General features: G+C 35.3%; 1 protein-coding gene across 1 annotated transcript; it reads right to left on the reverse strand.

Moving 5' to 3' along the window:
* Positions 1-11,609: 11,609 nt before the first annotated feature.
* On the reverse strand, positions 11,610-14,957 carry LOC127097364 (probable xyloglucan glycosyltransferase 12). The gene is made up of 5 exons (XM_051035861.1): positions 14,099-14,957; positions 13,684-13,992; positions 12,966-13,256; positions 12,745-12,858; positions 11,610-12,592 (listed from the first exon to the last, which is right to left on the reverse strand). Exons 1-5 carry the CDS (start codon positions 14,819-14,821, stop codon positions 11,951-11,953), a joined length of 2,079 nt encoding a protein of 692 aa, XP_050891818.1. The 5' UTR covers positions 14,822-14,957; the 3' UTR covers positions 11,610-11,950.
* Between the last annotated feature and the right edge of the window lie 1,318 nt (positions 14,958-16,275).

Here is a 16,275-nt window from a genome sequence, read left to right on the forward strand (position 1 = left end):
TTCAAAAAATTGAAAGAATAATTTAAAGTTCAAACACATCAATGCTTTTATGTGTGGGAAAAAGAACAATGACATCCACCTAAATGACTTCAAGCAACAAAAATTATAATAAGCGAGAACATATATAAAATTATTTATCTAGTTTGATCAAACTAATCTACGTTTGAGGGAGAGAGCAGGTCGTTGGTTCACTATAATTAAATAGTTGTTACAAGATATTATAATATGAGTTACAAGAAACTATCCTTTAAAGTTCTCGAATTAATCCCTATTTTTATCCTAGTGTTTTCCAATCTCTTCAACTCTCGATATAAGAATAACACAAATCTAAAATGTATAAAGTGCTCCCCAAATTCCTTTAATAACCTCAAAAGGCGCTAAATCTCAAGAATATAATTTTAGGAATTTCTATCCTTTGATCCTAACTAGAATTGCTACCTTATGCACCACCCATTAAGAAGAAATGAGAAATAACCATATTTATAACTAGCAAAATCCTATCGAACCCAAGATGACACATAAGATTGAATATGCAAACAATCCTAAAAATATTGAGAACTTTCTAGACTCATGCCTGTTGGTGTAAGCCCTAGAGGTCAATACTTTTGGTACTTGTATCGAATTATTTATTAATAATAAAAGGAATTTTCTTTATTATGGTTGATTAATAAAGTCCCTGGAATAGATAGTCCGTTTAATGTATTAAGTGTGACTTAATCATGAGAACACATTAAACATAATGACACTATTCTTAAAGTATCCGTAGTCGAGCTTTAGTGTGAAGTGGGATAACATTAAAGCATTAAGACTATTATGTTTGTAGACTGATGATCACATCTCATGGATCATGGATAAAGAGTTATCAAGTCTTAAACATAGGTATGAATATTAAGAGTAATATTTATACCGGATTGACCCGCTATGAGAATACTATATAGAAAGTTATGCAAAGTGTCATAAGTTATTCTCATGGTGATAATGGTGTATACCACTCTTCGACCTGAAACCACTATGGATCCTAGATGTGGAGTCGAGTGCTTTATTGCTGATCCAACGTTGTCCGTAACTGGATAACCATAAAGACAGTTGATGGGTACTCCACAAAGCATGCTGAGGGACATGAGTGTCCTAGATGGAATTTGCCCATCCTGCGTAACAGGATAAATGTCTATGGGCCCAATATTGAACTGGACAAGGATGACACGGTCTATACCCTGTGTTCAATATATACATAAGGGCAAAAGGATAATTATACACATAATTATTATCACAGATGGTTTTGTCAGATCACATGACATTTTCGTGTCTTGGGTAGCAGTGATGTGTTGCTAGATACCGCTCACTGTTTATTATGTTAAATGTGTGATTTAATATAATTGCCAACGTCACGAAAACCTACAGGGTCACACACAAAGGACGGATTGATGAGAGATAGAGTAACTAAGGAATACCGTAAGGTACGGTGCCCTTAAGTGAGTTATAGAACATCGTAAGGTACGGTGTACTTGAGTAGAATACGAAATATGGTATGGTACCATGAGCTTAAGTGATTTTGGGCATATTATAAGATATGGGCCAAAATACACTTAAGTGGGCTTTTTAGCTTGAAGCCCACACAAGTGGTTCTATAAATAGAACCCTTGTGCAGAAGCATAAAAAAGGCGGTTGCATTATTTTCGTTTTCTCTCACCCTCTCTCTCTCACTCAAAGCCTTCATTCGTACCAGCTAGCACTGAGATTGAAGGAACCCGTTTGTGTGGACTGAGTAGAGACGTTGTCATCGTTCAACGTTCGTGATCGCTTCGTGGATCTGCATCAAAGGTTTTGATCGTCACAAGAGATCTGCACCAAAGGTTTCAATCGTAATAAGAGGTAAATATTCTATCACTGATCATGACCATTCGTAAGGATCTCTAAAGGAGAAAATTTTAATTTCCGCTGCGTTTTGGACCGCAATTCTCCTTCAGTGGTATCAGAGCCACTTACGAAACCATGAATCGGATAGCTGTTTAATTTCTGTATTAATATGATTAAAAGACAGAATGAATCAATTAATTAAATGGATAATTAAATTTGGCATCATGAGTGTACGAGTTGGATGATTAATGTTGACTATGCTTCGGTACCGACATTAGTATGGTGAAACAACGATACATCGATCGTCCATAGGTTACGCAATTGAGACCAATCAGCTTATATATGATATAAGTAATCCTAATGCAAAGTACGGTATATGTGATATACTGTTTCTGTTTCGTTCATTCAAACACTAAGTGGTTGTTTTCCTTTGAGCGATCAATGGTCATTTGCTTCGGAATCCGACATTAGTATGGTGAAGCAATGACCTGTTGATCAATCATACTGAATCAATAATCGAGGTGTGTTTGACGGTCTGAAATTGGCGCATTAGGGTTGGTGACGGCGCAAGGGTTGTGCCGTCAAGGAGTTGTGAATTTAGGGTTTTTGGAACAGGTCTGTAGACTGTTTCAAAGTTCTGTTATTTTGGATGCGTAACGGTCGTAACAAGACGCGTGACGTTCGTAACAGACCCATGACGGTCGTAACAAGGGCGTGACGGTCGTCACGTGCTTTGTGACGGTCGTCACATTCACAAGTCCAGAAAACTAGGCATTTCTGTTTTTGGCCCTGTGACGGTCGTAACAAGCCTGTGACGGTCGTAACATGCTTGTGACGGTCGTCACACTCGGGGTTTCTATTTTTGTGCCTGCGCAAGAGTTATGCCCCGGCTAACTCTGCGTAGTGTGATCGGTCGCCGAAATTTAATTTTGTTTTAATTAATTAAAGGAATTAAAATTAATAATAATAATGTGTTTGTTATTATTGCCTTGTGGTGATCAGTTATGGCCTTAGTCTTCCTTCATTTTGTTTTGGATTTTTAAATACGACCTGCGTGTCGTGCCTCTCCTTTTGATCTCTTAATGTAACTTCTTTTCTCATCTCAAACCCTCGTATGTAAAACGAGTTTCTTCTGGAATGTAATTTTATGAAGAAAGAGAAGAAGACAATGTTATGAAGAAAGAGAAGATTTCAATATCAAAGGAGGACAATCTTGAAGATCTTGCTTGGTGAAGCTTAGAGAAGAATTCAATATTAAAGGAGGACAACCTTGAAGATCTTGCTTGGAGAAGCTTAGATCGTTATTAGGTTAGCTTAGGTTCTCTCACTGGCTTGGGAGAACAATTGCGCTAGGGGCCATAACTGTTTCATTGTGTATGTATGTTGATGCATGTGTATGTATGTTGATGCATGTGAGAGACGATTTATATGATAAATAAGTCGGTGAGATCATAAAATTGCAATTCCCTCAAATTAAATATTAAGTTTATGCTTTCCAAGTTTTAACACTCATCAAGACTAGTAATGGATAATGTAGGTTTCGCCTACGCGAGGTGCATGATCTATATATTGGTAAGGTGCGATGGGATAATTGTAATATCCAACTGTTAAAACAATGGGTCAAACTTAACTAAACAAATTATAATAAGATTATATATATGTTTAGAAGCAAGAGTTGGGAATGATCCATGTGATGGATTGGAATAAGGAGTTATTCACCCAACTGAAATATTCGAGAGTTGTATGAGATACAATTGGAAGGAGTTCCTACCTAAATAACCTAGTTTTGTGTAATCCGCCTACGCGGACTTAGAACGAAGTGAAATATGGATCTCGACCCACTAGAAAATCTTCCAACGGGATTTTCCGAATCAAATGATGAGGGTCATTTGTTTTGAATAAAATAGTGGGAGCATGTTTAATTAAAGGCCTAATTAAATATGTCAATGATACTTATATTTTCATTAATCCTTGTGTAGATTACCATGACAACAAACACCTCTAACAACATATTGCGATCAAACTTGAGGATTATCCTCAAACATGATAAAGGGAAATGCAAGGAAGTTGCCAAACCCAAACCCAATAGTACTATTTTAAAGCCTAGTGGACACATAGAAAAGAAAGGCACCTGCTTCCATTGCGGTAAGACCGAACACTGGAAGAGGAACTGCCCAAAGTACTTGGAAGATAGGAAGTATGGAGTAGAGACTCCAACTTTAGGTATTTTTGTTATTGAAATTAATTTATCTACTTCTGCATCATGGGTATTAGATACTGGATGCGGTTCTCACATTTGTACAAATGTGCAAGAACTAAAAGGGAGTAGAAAATTGGCAAAAGGTGAAGTTGACCTACGAGTTGGTAATGGAGCAAAGGTTGCTGCCTTTGCCGTAGGAATTTATGAATTGACTTTACCTAGTGGTTTAATAATTCAGTTAGAGAACTGTTATTATGTACCAGCAATTAGCAGGAATATTATTTCCGTTTCTTGTTTGGACAAGATTGGTTTTTCATTCATGATAAAGAACAATTGTTGCTCAATTTATTTGAATGATATATTCTATGCTACTGCACAAATGAGCAATGGACTGTATGTCCTTGACCTCGAAATGCCTATATATAACATTAATACTAAAAGGATGAAACCTAACGAGTTAAATCCAACTTACCTTTGACATTGTCGATTAGGCCACATAAATGAGAAACGTATTTCCAAACTCCATAAAGATGGACTTTTGGACTCTTTTGATTATGAATCATATGAGACATGCAAATCTTGTTTAATTGGAAAGATGACAAAGTCTCCATTCACAGGAAAAGGTGAAAGAGCTAATGATCTTTTGGCCCTCATACACACTGATGTATGTGGTCCACTGAACATACCAGCCAGAGGAGGTTTTCAGTACTTCATCACATTCACTGATGATTTCAGTAGATATGGTTATGTGTATTTAATGTAACACAAATCAGAGTCCTTTGAAAAGTTCAAAGAATTCAAGAATGAAGTACAAAACCAACTAGGTAAGAATATTAAAGCTCTTCGATCAGATCGAGGTGGTGAATATTTAAGCCTAGAGTTTGATGACCATCTGAAAGAGTGTGGGATTCTATCCCAACTCACTCCTCCTGGAACACCCCAATGGAATGGTGTGTCTGAGAGAAGAAATCGAACTCTGTTGGACATGGTCCGATCCATGATGAGTCACGTCGATCTTCCAAACTCCTTTTGGGGACATGCGCTATTGACAACAGCTTACACACTTAACCGTGTTCCATCCAAAAAGGTTGATAAGACACCATATGTGATATGGAGTGGTAAGAGACCACATATGTCTTACATGAAGATTTGGGGTTGCGAAGTTTATGTGAAACGACAAATTTCAACTAAGCTTGAGCCCAAATCTGACAAATGCTTATTTGTGGGGTATCCTAAAGAAACAAGAGGGTATTACTTCTACAATCCTTCTGAGGGCAAAGTGTTTGTCGCTCGAACTGGAGTTTTCCTAGAAATGGATTTTATTTCCAAAGGAACCAGTGGGAGGAAAGTAGAGCTTGAAGAAATTCAAGAATCACAAAGCATAGATACACCTATGGAGGAATTAGAGTAGGAAACACAAGAAGTTGTGGAAGAGCAACCTGCTCAAGTAGAACAAGACCAGCGTAGGTCAAGCAGGATACCTCAACTACCTGAGAGATATGGATATCTCATAACTGATCAAGGTGATGTATTACTCATGGATCAAGATGAGCCTGTGACCTACCAAGAGGCCATAACTGGTCCCGAGTCTGAGAAGTGGCTAGAAGCCATGAAATCTGAAATGGATTCCATGTACACAAACCAAGTTTGGACCTTGGTAGAGCCTCCGGTAGGGGTTAACCCTATAGGATGCAAGTGGGTCTTCAAAAAGAAGACTGGCATGGATGGTAAGGTACATACCTATAAGGCAAGACTGGTTGCAAAAGGATATAAACAAATTCATGGGGTTGACTATGATGAAACCTTTTCACCAGTTGCAATGCTTAAATCTGTTCGGATTTTACTTGCTACCGCTGTATATCATGATTATGAAATATGGCAGATGGATGTCAAAACTGCTTTCCTTAATGGAAATCTTCTTGAGGATGTGTACATGACACAGCCTGAAGGATTTGACATACCAGAGGAAGCCCAAAAGATATGCAAGTTACAAAGATCAATCTATGGATTGAAGCAAGCTTCCAGAAGCTGGAATCTTCGTTTTGATGAAACAGTAAAACAATATGGATTTATCAAGAACGAAGATGAGCCTTGTGTCTACAAGAAGGTTAGTGGGAGCATGATCGTATTCCTGGTATTATATGTAGATGACATATTACTCATTGGAAACGATATCCCTACCCTACAACAAGTAAAGTCTTGGTTGGGGAAATGCTTTTCTATGAAGGACCTAGGTGAAGCAGCCTATATATTAGGAATCAGAATCTATAGAGATAGATCACAAAAACTGCTTGGCCTAAGTCAGAGTACATACATAGACAAAGTGTTGAGACGCTTTAATATGCATGATTCCAAGAAAGGATTCATACCTATGCAACATGGCCTGTGTCTATCAAAAACACAATCCCCTTTAACTAAGGAAGAAAGGGATCGCATGAATAAGATTCCATATGCATCTTCAATAGGATCTATCATGTATGCCATGTTATGTACTCGACCAGATGTCTCGTATGCCTTAAGTGCAACGAGTAGGTACCAATCTGATCCTGGTGATGCTCACTGGGTAGCTGTCAAGAATATCCTTAAGTATTTGAGAAGGACTAAGGACTCATTCTTGATATATGGAGGTCAGGAAGAGTTGGTTGTAATTGGATACACCGATGCTAGCTTCCAGACAGATACGGATGACTTTAGATCGCAATCTGGTTATGTGTTTTGCTTAAACGGTGGCGCTGTGAGCTGGAAAAGTTCAAAGCAAGATACAGTTGCTGATTCTACAACCGAGGCCGAGTATATTGCTGCCTCAAGTGCAGCAAAGGAAGTTGTTTGGATCAAAAAGTTCATTAGTGAACTTGGCATAGTTCCTAGCATTGTGGATCCCATTGGTCTCTACTGTGATAACAATGGTGCTATCGCACAAGACAAGGAGCCTAGATCTCACCAACGATCCAAACACATGCTTAGGCATTATCATCTCATTCGAGAGATAATAAATAGAGGAGATGTGAAAATATGTAAAGTACCTACACTTGACAATATTTCTGACCCACTGACAAAGCCTCTTGCGCAGCAGAAGCATGATGGCCATACTAGATCTATGGGTATTAAGGGTATGCCTGATTGGCTCTAGTGCTAGTGGGAGATTGTTGGTGTAAGCCCTAGAGGCCAATACTTTTGGTACTTGTATCGAATTATTTATTAATAATAAAAGGCATTTTCTTTATTATGGTTGATTAATAAAGTCCCTGGAATAGATAGTCCGTTTAATGTATTAAGTGTGACTTAATCATGAGAACACATTAAACATAATGTCATTATTCTTAAAGTATCCGTAGTCGAGCTTTAGTGTGAAGTGGGATAACATTAAAGCATTAAGACTATTATGTTTGTAGACTGATGATCACATCTCATGGATCATGGATAAAGAGTTATCAAGTCTTAAACATAGGTATGAATATTAAGAGTAATATTTATACCGGATTGACCCGCTATGAGAATACTATATAGAAAGTTATGCAAAGTGTCATAAGTTATTCTCATGGTGATAATGGTGTATACCACTCTTCGACCTGAAACCACTATGGATCCTAGATGTGGAGTCGAGTGCTTTATTGCTGATCCAACGTTGTCCGTAACTGGATAACCATAAAGACAGTTGATGGGTACTCCACAAAGCATGCTGAGGGACATGAGTGTCCTAGATGGAATTTGCCCATCCTGCGTAACAGGATAAATGTCTATGGGCCCAATATTGAACTGGACAAGGATGACACGGTCTATACCCTGTGTTCAATATATACATAAGGGCAAAAGGATAATTATACACATAATTATTATCACAGATGGTTTTGTCAGATCACATGACATTTTCGTGTCTTGGGTAGCAGTGATGTGTTGCTAGATACCGCTCACTGTTTATTATGTTAAATGTGTGATTTAATATAATTGCCAACGTCACGAAAACCTACAGGGTCACACACAAAGGACGGATTGATGAGAGATAGAGTAACTAAGGAATACCGTAAGGTACGGTGCCCTTAAGTGAGTTATAGTACATCGTAAGGTACGGTGTACTTGAGTAGAATACGAAATATGGTATGGTACCATGAGCTTAAGTGATTTTAGGCATATTATAAGATATGGGCCAAAATACACTTAAGTGGGCTTTTTAGCTTGAAGCCCACACAAGTGGTTCTATAAATAGAACCCTTGTGCAGAAGCATAAAAAAGGCGGTTGCATTATTTTCGTTTTCTCTCACCCTCTCTCTCTCACTCAAAGCCTTCATTCGTACCAGCTAGCACTGAGATTGAAGGAACCCGTTCGTGTGGACTGAGTAGAGACGTTGTCATCGTTCAACGTTCGTGATCGCTTCGTGGATCTGCATCAAAGGTTTTGATCGTCACAAGAGATCTGCACCAAAGGTTTCAATCGTAATAAGAGGTAAATATTCTATCACTGATCATGACCATTCGTAAGGATCTCTAAAGGAGAAAATTTTAATTTCCGCTGCGTTTTGGACCGCAATTCTCCTTCAATGCCACCATTCGACCTCTGACCTACCTTTACCTGGTCATCTCACCGCCTTCGGCCATCAACTCAACCACACCCTCGCTCATCAGGTATCATCTTTTCCGTTTTGCTGCCATCTTATTAGGAACAATTGTCAGTATTGAAAACATGTTTTTTCTTTCTCTTTTCTCACTTCAGATTTTAAGGAATATTACAATAATTTTCCACCTTGACTTTAAACCGATGGTAATGTCAATTAAATCACTAGCCATTTTACTGCTCACCCCAAAACTTGAGTCAATATTCAAAAAAATTGATGAAGTTGAAGAAATGTTTCAAACTTGATATTGATAAAGATTTGGTGAATATATTTGTTGGACTTTCTTGAGGGGAAACTTCTAGAACTTGAATGTCTTTTGACTCTCTCATGTCCCTTATAAAGTGAAAACTTATGTCAATGTTTTTTGTTATCATGATACACTTGATAATTAATCAAGTGAACGACACTTTTACCAAGTGAATTATCAATAACTACATATTAAACTATCAGTAACCACTTATTCAACTATCAGTAACTACGTGTTGAACTATCGATAACCGCTTACTGAATTATCAATAACCACGTGGCCACTTGAATTATTTTTTTACTTAACAAATCCACCACTTTGCATACCATTTAAGGGAGCTTGAGAGCTAAACGCAACAGTCGTTAGTCTTTATATCGGTCGTGCCTTTCGTCTCTTCCAAACCTAAATATATGGGTTATTAGGGTTATGACTTATGATCGCCACATTTGTCTTGGTGAACGAATTTGTCTGAGGTGTCTAACGAGGTTTGCATGGATGCCCCTTAATTGAATAACTAGTTCACATTGTTCCCGACTCCTGCGTAATGCAAAAATCTTTCTCTAAGTCGTGGATAATGAATGCTTGCTGCATATTTCAATCTTTAAACCACCTAGGAAATATCCTAACAACTATTCTTGGCAGGTCGTACCAAATGGAAGAGTTAGAGTTAATCAAGAATAAAGAAGGCAAGACAAGAAAGAAACCTAGAGATAGATGAAAGTAACATAATTATGTTATTATTACCGCAAAGGGAATGCACCTTTCTCAAATGTCAAATTGTTTTTCTAACAAAAATATGAATGCCTAAACCAATGAACATCTATTTATCCTACTCTATCCCTCCTTGAATATGAATAAAAAGAGACATATAGTCAGGGTCAGTCCTGTGGGTGTGCGAGGTGTGCAACCGCACATGACCTCAAAATTTTGGGGGCCTCAAATATTAAAAATGCATTAAATATTTATTATATATGTTGTTTATTAAATATATGTAAGATGTCTATGTATGGGCCTGATGGAAGTGTATCAATGATTTTTTGATGGTCATGACCTGAGTTCGATTCTACCATAATCTTATTCAAGACTAAACTATTATATTTTTATAATCATTTTTTATTATATCTTTTAATATTATTTACAATTTAAATAAAAATTTATTTATTTTTAAATATTTATTTATTAAAGTTCAACATGAAAGATTAGATCAGGGCCTCGAAATATTTTGGGCCGACCCTGCCTACAGTGTACATTACAATTGAGGTTCAACCACTTCCTAACATCACATGTTAATAGAATGATTAATTTGCTCGAGGTAATTGAAATTTAGATGCTAATTTAGCTATTCACAAATTTCAACCCTATAATTTCAAGAGACAATAAATGATTCACTCAAAACAGAATTTAAATTAAAAAACACAAACATGAATGCATAACAAATAAGATGAATGATTGATTAGTATTCAAAGCAAGTTAGTTGGTTTTGTTTAAAAGATTAACACGAGTAAATAATGGTCCACCTATCACAAAAGGACATGACTCTTAAAATGTGTGGATTGAGTTTAACTCATCCCTACATAATTAATTTATAAGGTAAGATCTATCCCTACTGATAAACTCAACAGATATTATATCTCTAAGTAATATGAAATTAAATACACCCCTTAAAATCCAACACAATAAAGATGTTGAAGGCTGCAATAAAAGATTAAATTTCGCAATTTAGACGACTAAGGATGAACCGCAATGAAGGCGGAAATTCCAACGCACCCCTTCACGGTTAGGCCTCAATGAGGTCGAAGCGAAGCCCAACAATTGATCTATGGTGGCCTCTAATACCATCTAAAAACGTGTGAGTTAAACCTAATTAATCCCTACAAAACCAACTTGTAAGGTGAATATTCCCCTCCATTTTTAACTCCTGATAGCGGAAACTTGATAGCATGTTCTCCGACGAATCTTAAACCATGCTCTAATACCATCTTATGAAATGTGATTGACCTAATTCAATCATACAAAATTGCCTTGTAAGATGAGGATTGTCTTCATCTTATAAATGCAATATATGTTATATCTCTAAACAATATGAGACTAAATTCAGGTAACTAAGGGCGAACCATAATAAATGCAAAAATTCCAACACACCCTCTCATAGTCGGGCCTCAATGAGACCAAAGTATGGAAGTCCAATAAATAGTTTAGGATAGACTCTGATACCATCTTAAAATATATAGGTTGAATCTAACTCATCCCTATAAAACCAACTTATTAAGTTAGCGTTGTCCGGACTTTATAAACACTACCGATACCATATCGCAAAGAAATAATGAGACTAAATTCACCCCTTTCAAACCTAACACAATGAAGATGTTAAAGGCTGCAATAAAGGAAGCAAAATGCCACAATTAGACAACTATATATGAACCACAATGAAGACAAAATTTCCTACCATAACACTGGATTAGTAAAAGGAAAAAAATGTGGAAATATGTATGAAGAGAGAAACCAAACCATACACCATACGTTTGTTTTTTCGGCATATGTTTCCATCAGAGTGTTTAGTCCGTAAAAGGAAGTCATTTGACAGTGGTTGAATGGAGCATTTATAAATTTCAATCTTTCTCTAATGAAAATGACATTTTCTTTTGCCTTGTGAATTGTTTTTCAGTCATTTCTAATTCTAGCATACAACTCATACTAAATATAACCAAAAGCATTGAACTTGTACCATCATGAAATACATGTGATACCTTTATTGCTGACTTTACCTGCTACTAAAATTTCACAACTTCTGTTTGAAATTCAACAAGAAAAGAATTTAAATCTAAATGACTTCAATGATTCATAGGGGCATGATTTATTCACCCTTGTTTATTGTATGTTTTCTATAATAGTATAACAGACTATATTGTATCCCGTCAGAGTCTCATGCATTAAATGCACGAGATTGCGAAAATGCACGAGATTTTGACGGAATACAATCCAAATCCATATAGTCTTATCTAGTTATCTAGCTTTTCTTTTCTACCTTTTTAAGATTCAATCAACTTGTTCACCAATCAAGTCTAGACCAACTAAAAGGAATGATATGCCTTGGAATAGCAAGAAGTAGAAGTGAATTCCTTGAGCCGAAAGGAGGCTTCTAGCTGAAGCTGTTAAGAGTAAAAAAGCCAAAGAAAGTTCCTTCATGTATATTCTATTATGCTGCTTCTTCTTCTTCGATGCTGCTTCATTTTTCTCCTTCTGTAGTTGGATTTCTTTTTTCATTTCCTCAAGATCACGAACCGAAACCGTTCTTTGAAGATGCTTTTCTCCTTTCTCAATCAAAGAAACAAGATCGCCCTCTGAGGAACGACCTGATTTCTTGGTGACAACCCATTCGTAGGCACTCCCGAGCTGGAAAAGACCAGAGATCATGGCATTGAATTTGATAACTGACATTGTGTTCTCGAATAGAAGGTATGGAACTATGAATGGAAAGGATTTGGGAGCTGGAAGAATGTTGAGAAATGACATGGTGACCGGGATATAACAAACAATCCAAATCGGAAGCTCGGCTTCGGGTACAAATATTGTCATTGGCAAAATTATACAGAAGAGTGTAAATGAATAGAAGGGTAATATCAATTTCCTAAGAAGAAAGAACAGGAATATCAAGTTGAATTTCTTCCATGTGCTTATCTGCAAAGTAAAAAAATAATTATACCAACAATGTCAAGGTAATTCTCCTAACAAAAATTTTGCCGTTGGGAAAGAGTATAACTGACGATTCCATTAAGATGTGTGTGTGTTAACTTAAACGGCAAGCAAAATGAGATGGAGAGAGTATATACCTTAGAATGTATGATGTCGGGCAAACATAGGCGAAACAATTGCATTGGTCCGGAGTGCCATCTATGTTGTTGTTTCCTATAGGCTTCATAAGATTCGGGGATCTCGCATTGGCACTAGAAGCAATGACAAATTAGTATCGTGTTTGAATGTCCAAAACCATGATCGTCACAAAACAAAAACAAGCACTAAACAACTTGGTATAAATAATAGTGAGACAAACCTCAACATCATTGAGAAAGATGAACTTCCATCCATGAAGATGAGCTCGAACGGCAATATCCATGTCCTCGACCGTTGTCCTCTCTAACCAACCACCGGCATCTTCCAAGGCCTTGATTCTCCACACTCCAGCGGTTCCGTTGAAACCAAAGAAATTAAAGAAAATTCCATTCACTTGTTGCTCTACCTCAAAATGGAATGCCAAATTAATGTTTTGCAACCTTGTTAAGAGATTCTCGTCTTTGTTCACGAAAGACCATCTTGCTTGAACAAGTCCTAATTCTTCATTATCCTATGCAACACATCATACCAAACACATCCATATATGGTTAATGGTTATTTAAACTATAGCAGATCTTGTTTGGATAAACAACTTAATTAAGCGCACACAATAGAATCACTTATGTATAAACTATTTCTATAACAAACTATCCTAGAGAGCTTATGAAAATAAAACATTGTATGAACACTATCCTAAAGAGCTAATGGAGATGAGCTACAACAACCTACCAATATTATCCTTAAGAGATTATAGAAATAAGTCGAAAACAATTTATGAACATATCATAAGCTCTTGCAAACAACCTCAAAGTCACAAGTGCTTATGCTAGTATACGAGCTGAAATAAAAGAATCCAAACAAGCCCTTACTATATGACAAAATACACAAACATGGTGTGCGCTACAAGACAACATCGAACCAATCAATCAATTATTTACCTTAAAATGAGGAACTGTTCTTTTAAGGAAGTCGGGAGCAGGCTGAAAGTCGGCATCGAAAATAGCAACAAATTCATAGTCTTTCACATAGCTACAATTCATGGCAGATTTCAAGTTACCCGCTTTGTAACCTTCTCTAATAACTCTATGCCGGTACACAATGTTGGCGCCCTCTTGTTGCCATTTTCGAACCTCCTCATTGATCAACGAAGAAGTTGTTGGATCATCAGAATCATCCAGAACTTGAATAAGTAACTTCGATTTCGGCCAATCCAAATTGCAAACAGCACCAATTGATTGCTGAAAAACCTAAACAAACACAACACAACAAAGTTAAATCAATCAACATAAAAAATAGAAAAAAAACAACACAAAAGACTCATAATCCAATTCCAAATCATTGTATCTCACTCACCTCTCTTTCATTGCACATAGGAATCTGCACCAAAATCATAGGAAAGAAACCCTTTTCCCCATTCTCAAGATCACCATCACCATCACCATCACCAACATTGAAAACAGGTTTAATCTTCTTAAACCGAATCCAAAAACAACCTAAACAAAGAACCAACCTATCCAAACTCTGAACAATAAAGAGCAAAACACACACATTTGCAAGAAACTGAAGCATTGGTGCAAGAAACTCCACACGAATCAAAACCCACTTAGAATAAACCCAACCAAACAAACCCTTAACTCCAAACTTCAAACTTGTAGCATCAAAATGCAAACTTTTATTAAAGTAAGCAAAAGCCTCAAAACAGAACAAAAGAACAGAAACCAAAAGAAACATTTTGATAAATGAATACAATCTTGTCTTGTCTCTTCCACTAACAACAACATCATCACCATCATCTGTTCTTCCAGAAGACACACGACGTTTAACAGCTGAAACAAGTGTGAGCAATGCAGGAGCAATAGAAGCTAAACAACCTGCGGCTTTGTGAGCTTTAAGGAGAAGAACCCAAGTTAATTGTTTAGCGTTTTTACCTCTTTGTTTGTTGTTTCTTACAGAAAGGTTTATGAAATCATCATCAGAAGGAGTTTCAAGTTCAACATTCATTTTAACCACCACAGGGGTTCCTCTATGGTGATGATTGTTATTCTCTTTACTCCACCATTTGAATAAAGATGCCATTTTTTTCCGAAAAGTTTTGATTTTTTTACCGACCCAGTAAGGAAAAGAGGGTGAAGAAGCTAGTAGTATAAGTTTGATATCATTTTGTGAGAAAGTGAAGTGGGAAGAAGAAGACAGAGAGGAGAAAACAGAGCTAGGCTTTTAAAGAGAGAAAAAAATATATAAAAGAAAGACTTAAGAACATATATTAATAAATTAAATATAAAAGTATATTTGTAAAATTTGTGGATTCAATTTTTTAAATATTTAAGGATTACTTTTTAATGAAATTTCTATTTTTAAAATAAGTTGAATTTGTGCTTTAAAATTACAAATTAATAAGATTTAAGAAAATTTGATTGCTCCATTTATCTTTATCTATTATACAAATAAAATAAATGTTAAATAAAAAGAAAAATTAATAAAATAGTGATAAAAATGAATGAATTGAATCTAGTCAAACTCCTTAAGTTTGACTCAATTTGATAAAAATTGATTCAGTATAAAATTTGATTTGAATTTAATTTAAATTTATTTCAAGCACAAGTTCGACTCATTTTAAATTTACAAACAACTCGATTCAATTTGTTAAATTTATCTCGTCAACTCACTTAAAAGCAATTTTTTTAAAGTCTATTTATTTAAAATATTTGACATTTTAAATTTATATTTTTTAAAGGAAATATCTAAATAAAAAAAATTATAAGATTGAAATTTAAATTTTTTTTCAAAAATGTTTGATATTATTATTTGATATAAAAATTTTATTAAGAAGTTTAATCTTTAATTAACATATATAATTTTTTATGAGTTTAATTTTATCTGTATAATTATTTTTAAAAATATAAATGATCAATTAAAATTATTAGATTAAAAAAATAACTAAAATTTGAAGGAAGTTTTTAAACCTCCTCTTAGAATCAATATAACATTTCTCATATATAATCGAATTGACTTACTCATTAATCTAACGAATCGAAGTATACTTACTCATTAACCTAATGAATCGAACTATATATAATTCAAATTTAATTCATTTAATTAAGGAGCTTAGTTTTTATTTCTTCTCATATTCAATTTATTTGATTCATGAACCTAATTCAACGATTTAGTTATCAAATCGAATTCTAAATAATGTTCGAGTTGGTATGGTTAATTAGTCGAGAGTATCACAACATAATTTATTTATATTTTTATATTAATATAAATATGAATAATTTTTTCATATTTATGAATCAATAATTATAAATTAAAAAATATAAGAAGTTAGAATTCTTAAATTAATGGATGAGATACCCATAAAGAAAATTGAAGCAGATATTCAATTTCTATTAAAATTATTTGGAATTTTTTTTTCATAAAATAGGAAAATAATTGCAATGTGCTTTTAATTTTAATAAATAAATTAGTGTGTTACAATTATATACCTTTTAGAGCAATCACCGTTACCTTCCAATTTCATACATTCTCTTTTA

This window comes from Lathyrus oleraceus, chromosome 6 (assembly GCF_024323335.1).
Source record: "Lathyrus oleraceus cultivar Zhongwan6 chromosome 6, CAAS_Psat_ZW6_1.0, whole genome shotgun sequence".
NCBI lineage: Eukaryota > Viridiplantae > Streptophyta > Magnoliopsida > Fabales > Fabaceae > Lathyrus > Lathyrus oleraceus.

Excerpts from the sequence above, each read along its gene's own strand:
- LOC127097364 (XM_051035861.1), bottom strand. The coding sequence starts at position 14,821 with ATGGCATCTTTATTCAAATGGTGGAGTAAAGAGAATAACAATCATCAC. Across the intron at positions 13,993-14,098 it reads CTATGTGCAATGAAAGAGAG|GTTTTTCAGCAATCAATTGG; the intron begins GTGAGTGAGATA and ends GTGTTTGTTTAG. Across the intron at positions 12,593-12,744 it reads CCGACATCATACATTCTAAG|ATAAGCACATGGAAGAAATT; the intron begins GTATATACTCTC and ends TTTACTTTGCAG.